The following is a 7,240-nucleotide window of genomic DNA, read 5'->3' on the forward strand; positions in this document are numbered from 1 at the left end:
AATCTATTTATTGACCATTTTATTCTTAATTGAACTCTTAAATGTGTGACAAGGAAATCCTAAATGATCTTGTGAGACTAGGAACTTACATAATTTGAAAACTACCAATATACAATCATAGACATAGAGTACAATCAATTTTGGAACACCTTAATTATCTTTAACAGATATTTTACCCAACATGAACATTCCTATAATATTGAGCTTGATCCTTCTTTCCCCAAGTTTCTAGACACCGTCTTTTTGTTACCCCTAATATAAATAAATAAATAAAAAGATGAAGAAACTCGAATTTTTGAAACTACTTCAAAATTTTCATAAGCACTTTTGTAATGGAGGGTTCCTTTCTTGATTCTGGTACAGTCTAAATAAAGATCTATCTAAATATACAAAAAGGAGAGCTATGAGAAAATGGATCAATCCACAAAATCTCTAATAGGTTGTAGATGTTGGTCTAAACCTCTGGTTCACACCAATTAATTAATTCTGGTCTCTATCTCTCTCTTTTGCTAAGACTTATACTGTATACTTGTATATTACTAAAAATCACATAGACAGGAGATGACACTCGATAGAAATCATCCTTTCAAGCCTCGTAAAGCATTCCAACCTCAACACGCTGCTGTAATGGTACCCCCAGAGCAGGCAGGGCAGACCGACAATTGTTGTGCATAACTTCATAAAATGCAAGCATGATTCGGTCAAACCAGCGACAGTTCTTGCCTACATGGAACCTTGTCTTCCCTATGACGTGAACCACCTCAGCCTGCTTTGCTTGTTCCAAATCAGAAATCTCTTCTTGGATCTCCACAGGATCATATGTTAGACCATCCAAGCAGCCCTGTAGATGCATATGCAAGCTATTGGTAACTTGACTTACAAAATCATCTCCTTCAAGATTTAAGGAATCTGCATAGCCATACTGAATCACACACCCATAAACCCCTTTTAGGCCCAGTTTCTTGATGATGATCCTCTCATGTGGAGCAACCTTAGAAACCAACAAATATCGAAGAGTTGTGAATATGGTGACCTTGTGAAGGGATTTCATGGTTTTTATGTAGTGTCCAAGAATAGGAGTAAACCCATCTTGAATGTTAGTATAAAATAAGCACAATCCAGGAACCCTTTGGACACCAGGGTAAGATAAAAGCCCTATTAGTCTCTCCAAAGTTATCTTGTGAGTTAACTCATACTCTAGCTTTCTCTGTCTCCCATAAAACCAGCCAAACATAATAACAGCAAGAATGAAGGATATGGCAAAAGGAATCCATCCACCTTCATAAATTTTAGTGCAGACTGCACTCACATAAACACCTTCCATCACAAAAAACATAGAGAAGCAAAGAGCAACCAGCACAGGCGGAGTTTTCCATATTATGATCATCACAAGTGTCAGCAATATAGTGGTAATGAGCATCACTAGACTGACAACGACACCTGCAAGCAAGGTCATGACAGGTCAGCATTTTGTAAGGATTGCATAGATTAAACAATAGACTAAAACAGTAAAGAGATGAAGTTCAAAACAGTCTTCAAATTGGAGAATATGATGTATTATTTATTTTGATTTAGATTGCATTGGTGATGATGTCAAACTGTTAAAAAACTTTAATTGCAGTACTTATTGGAACTTGATATAATTGACATCTATAAACTGGTAACCAATTTTTTAAATAGTGAATGCAGTATAAAGCAATCTACAGATTTTATTTATTTACTGTACCAAAAGCATTTCCAATATCTTTCCCATCTCCAAAGATGAGTATGACAGCAACGCAAAGAATCATGAGGATGTAGTTCACTTCTGGGGAATAAACTTCGCCTTCCTTACTATTGGATGTATGTACCACCTTCACTCGAGGGAAATAATCTAGTACTACAGATTGCTTGATTACAGAAAATGTGGCTGATATGAGTGACTGGCTTGCAACAACTGCAGCTGATGTGGCTATGATAAAGATGGGCCAATAGACTGCAGTTGGTATGAACTTGTAGAATCCATCATCATGATCATTGGGATTCTTGATCAGGTATGCTGTCTGCCCCGCATATGTTAGAACTAAAGAAGGATATATTGTAAACAAGAAAGCTATCTGATGGAAGAAAAATTGTCAGAGAGCTACTGAAGCAGAAGACATGAAAATCTAAAAGACAAACAAACAAATGGTACTGCTATAACCTGAATGGAACGTTGGTTGAAATGACCAAGATCTGCAAACATTGCTTCCGAACCTGAATAGGGTAGATGATATCAAAGATCAAATGCTGCATATGGTGGTACATTTGTGTGAATAAGTCTATCTATCTATATCAAGAAGATTTTATTACAAGGTAAATCAGATTTACAGTCTAGACACTCTAACATAAAGGCCTAGTAGTTCTTCAACAAAATCAACTGAAATAAAATAATCTAAATAATATAATGGAGTTCTTGGGTCATGATGTAAATATCAAACTACTAAGAGATAATTCCTATGAGTTCTTTGGAGTAACAAGCAATGCAAAAGATATCCACTATGTGCATTCCTGGGATCCTTCTGCCTTAAGAGAATCATGAAAGAAAATTGTGAAAGAGATCCCATAAGTATTGTACTTATAAGTTGAACATTCAACAATTTTAAACCTACCTGACTTTACATCCTACATTAACAATATCTAAAATCATTATGGGAAAATCACTCTCAGCTTATTTTGAGAAACTCATAAAATCTTTTTCATTAATAATTTCTAGACATTTTTGTCAGTCTGCACCCTATGTAAATTAATATTTTCAGGATAATCATTTCAATAAATTCCATGACCCAAGTTTTGTGTATGTGTCTGGGTTTGAGGCTATCATAATGTTAAAGAACTCAACCCAAAGTAACTGCGCTACTCTTCTACTTGAATTATGGATTCATATTATCTAAATATGACACTCACCTGTAATGCAAAGGACAGTGCCACCAAGCAACAGCCAGCCCTCCTTTCCATTTCTCCAAAAGAAATGGAAGATGTAGTGTGGCGATATAGCCTTGAATATACTTGGATAATGATGTATAATGCTATAAATTCCGACAAGTGGAGTGCTCAAGGTCCATGCAGCCATGATAGGAGAAAAGAGGAAACTCACTTTAGAGGTACCAAACTTTTGCAACAGGAATAAGACAACTAACACTACTGCAGAGAGTGCCTCCACCAGAGCTGCAAGATAACAAACCAGATAGTAATTAAATTCAAAGAGATATTTTTTTTTCAATTAAATTGTAAATTTTTGTATCAATAGAACCATGCAACCCCAATTTCCAGTACAGAATGCTGACATGGTTTCCTAGAACATACAGGAGGCCTACTCTAAGATGGGTTTGTATTTCCCACTTGAATTCCAAATATTTTCCCTTTCCTTTGTTTATGTGACATGCATTCTCTCCATATTTTGGAATGTATGTGATCCTTTCAAACTAAATCAGTCACTTACATCACAGCATCAAAACATCTGCTCATTGCGTTTATGACAAAATTTGTGTGAGTCCGACTTTTGAAACCCTTGTTTAATAACAAAGCATCTAGTGACTCCAACGTATGTCCTGATTTCTGTCTTAAGAGTGATTTTCATGACAACATCAACATTCCTGTTTATAAAGCTTCTTGAACACAATTCATTAGTTGATTTGGAAATGACACACCTCCTTGGCCCAATACAAGGATAACAATCTTCTCAGGACATTGTCCAGTATACGTAAAGTTCTTTAGCCTTAATGATGCACTCCTACAAAATTTGCCACAGTAATTCCCTTTCTCTATTACTGTCATACTAAAAGAAAATGAAGCAAGACTCTACTGATTTTGGAGGATTCTGTTCCTGATTCTTCCTTTTTATCATGGAATTAATCATTAGTTGTATACGATTAGAGGGATGCATTTTATGATTAACTTTTCTCATTTTTTGAGATTTAGAGGCTACATAAAAAAGATTTTTATGAAATAACAGATGAGTTTAAGTATCATGCAAAATGTAGCTTTAACATATTGCCAACTCCAACCACAGCCAACTATGATAGACACGAGTCAGTCAATCTTAACAATATCTTACAGGAAGACCCAAAAATTCTCAAGCTTGTGCATTATTACAATCTGGATGAGTACTTACATTTACTCACAGAATGAAACTGTGCTCTTAGTCCATCCATTGCCGACAACACTAAACAAATTTACAAAGTTAAAAATATTAAATCCAATTAAGCACCAGGCCAAATTATAATTAAGACAGACAAAAATGGGGAGACAAACCTGAGATTGCAGGGGTAAGTATACCATCGCCAATAAGCATGCACGTGCCTAATATAGCAACAAAAAGCAATACCCTCCTAGCAACTATACTGCTTTCAAAAAAAATTCCGAGCCTACTTTTCTTTCCAGTGCCCTCATGCATAGAGTGTGAAAGGATTGAATTTGAACTTACACGTTTTGATGAAAGAATTCCAATATTCACATGCCTACAGAGTAATGAATACAAGGCAAATGTTCCTCCTGCAATTAAAAAGGTGTCCGTATAAGTAAAGAATTTAAATTGCAGACAGTAACCAACTTATGTTGCTTCACATGAAATGCAAGATGGATTAATATTTCTTCCTATGCATCAGCACACTGATATATCACCCAACCCTTATTCTGGTGTAAACAGCATTCTTCCAATAATCCATAACATTTCCTCACACTTTAAGTGGAAAACTGGTAAGTGAAACAATTCAAACAGTGGCAAGTCATCTGCTAGTCCAACCAACCACCCAATTCTTAACAAAGGAAATAACAAAAATTTAACAACTAAATTATTAATCTTAGAATTAATCAATTATCTACACCCAACACCAGTACAGATAATAAAAGGCAAACAAAGTGCACTTCAGAATAAATAAGCTAGAAAAGAAAGGAGATAACAACAACTTAGCAACTAAATTGATTAAGACTTAATCTTAGAAAATCAAATATCTACACCCAAATCCAATACAGAAATTGAAAAGTAAGCAAACTGCACTTCAGAATAAGTATGCAGGAAATCCAGAAATATGAGAACAATAAAAGCAATTATCCAGGTTCATGTAATACCTTCTCCGTGATCATCGGCTTTGATAGCTATGCTAGCATACTTTACAACACCAATGAGAGTAAGAGTCCAGAACATTATGCTGTAGATACCCAAGTAGTCTTCTTTCGTCGGAGACTTCAATGGCATTGAAGGATACACATACAATGGAGATGTTACAAGTCCTCCAAATACCACTCCAAGAGTCTTGTACGCAAGCACCAGAGTACTCCATCGACTCATCTGCTTATTAAATTAATTATTTACCATTAGACTTAAAATTTACATAAAAAATAAAATAAAAGCTTAAATATACGTTTGAAAGTGTTCAAATTGGAAGAGGAGAAACATGACCAACAAAATCAACTAGCATTAAGGCAGTCCATAACTCCAAACACTGTTTAGATCATGAAAGCACAGAATAACAAAGAATTATGTGTATCAAATTACCAGTCATTGAAACATACAATTTAGAATGTAATCAAGATATCATGATTTTTTTTTTTTTAAATTATTACTTTTTAAAAATGACTAGTAAAGAAAGTCAGGAAGAAAGCAGAGCAGAAACTGAAGATATATATTACAAATCATATACCATATAGAAAAAGTTACATACTACACACTGGGATGCCCCTCCTAATACCATGTGAACAGTAAATATGGACAATCCTTATATCCCTTTATTTTACACATTTCCATCCTTACACCATGTGGATATGGGCAATTCTTATATCCCTTTATGAGTTTATGTGTTACACTTGAAGACTGTCGTCTAGCCTGCTTGCACATGAGACTTACTATAGTATACTAAAATTATTAAAGATAGTTTGTTCTCGGTAAATCTCTATCATTAAAATTTCAAATACTACTCCAATAAAAATTTTGTTTTCAAGAATTTTTAAATTAAATTATTTATCATAATTTTTAATTGTGTCACACCAACGCTTGCATTATGTGCTTCAACGTAAATGTTATACATCATACAATTACAAAAATAAAATTCCATTGCTTATTTAAAAGTTTTTTTTTTTTTAAAAAAAAACTCCAAATATGTAAACATATTAAACAATCTAGCACAACCATTGCATACATCAAACATAAAGTTATGAAAACAAAACAAAACAAAATCAAACCCATATTGATAAACATGCTTTGTAGATACAAACGTATGTTTTTCTGCAAGTGTTTGTGAAGGAAGTGTGGAGCCAGAAACATGTTTATATGTGCAGAGAGAGAGAGAGGTGGGAAATATGAATAAATACCTGTTCGTTTGCATTTGGAAGGGAAGCAGAATCAGTACTAAGAGCATGAAGGTGGAGAAGGCGGCCATTAGAGGCAGTAGAATCAGCAACAACAACAACGTTAATCTCAGACAGATTTCGTCGTGACTCACTCTGTCTTTGCCGATCCATTCACACAAACCTCCAAAAACTCCCCCACTTCTCTATAGTACGAGACAAAGACGAGGGATAGAGATTTGTGTTGGGTGGTGGCTTAATACTTCAGTTGTATTCAACTAGTATTTAGACCAACGAACCAGCTAGAGCCAAGTTTAGCTTGGCCCCACCTATCTGACAAGGCTTCCCAAGTTGCCACTGAAACGACACTGTGGAATTTGTAACACACGAGGAGGGCTACCATTTTTTTTTGGTATCATCCTAGTCCTAGATCCCTACCAGGTCTATTTTTACGTCTTCATACGATAGATTGATGAGAAATTCCCGCGGTGGGATGGACTTGAAAGACATAATCAATTATAATTGAGATAGACTGCTAAAAGGTTGGACTGTACTTATGGCGTTTTGTGGCCTGATGCTAAATTATATTATATTATATTATTATAATTTTATATTAATGTAATCTCAATATCAGAATACAACATTATACTTTTTAAGAAAGTGATAAGATTAAGGTGATGGGATATTTTTTATAATTTAAGATTATGTTAATGTTAATAATAATAAATAAATAAAACTTTAATGTCACATCATCCTAATGTGCATTACAAAGAACCAAATACCTCTAAAGCATTCTCATTAACTCTTGCCAATTTTATTTATTTTTTTATTATTTTAACATAGGAACTTATTTTTTACATAATCTTTAAAACACCTTATATCAGATTTTAATTGTTTCTCTTTCTTCAGACAAATATCATTCACTCTCTTCCTTCAT

General features: G+C 34.4%; 1 protein-coding gene across 2 annotated transcripts; it reads right to left on the minus strand.

Moving 5' to 3' along the window:
* Window positions 1-292: 292 nt before the first annotated feature.
* LOC142629996 (putative potassium transporter 17) lies at window positions 293-6,599 on the minus strand. 2 transcript variants are annotated; one of them, XM_075804055.1, is made up of 8 exons: window positions 6,328-6,599; window positions 5,089-5,308; window positions 4,273-4,512; window positions 4,133-4,183; window positions 2,926-3,186; window positions 2,183-2,235; window positions 1,727-2,042; window positions 293-1,440 (listed from the first exon to the last, which is right to left on the minus strand). In XM_075804055.1, the coding sequence occupies exons 1-8, from the start codon at window positions 6,475-6,477 to the stop codon at window positions 587-589; spliced, it is 2,145 nt and encodes a 714-aa protein (XP_075660170.1). In that variant the 5' UTR covers window positions 6,478-6,599; the 3' UTR covers window positions 293-586. The 2 variants fall into 2 exon arrangements, with proteins under 2 accessions (XP_075660170.1, XP_075660168.1); XM_075804053.1 differs by having other exon boundaries at window positions 1,727-2,096.
* Between the last annotated feature and the right edge of the window lie 641 nt (window positions 6,600-7,240).

This window comes from Castanea sativa, chromosome 3 (assembly GCF_040712315.1).
Source record: "Castanea sativa cultivar Marrone di Chiusa Pesio chromosome 3, ASM4071231v1".
NCBI classification, from domain to species: domain Eukaryota; kingdom Viridiplantae; phylum Streptophyta; class Magnoliopsida; order Fagales; family Fagaceae; genus Castanea; species Castanea sativa.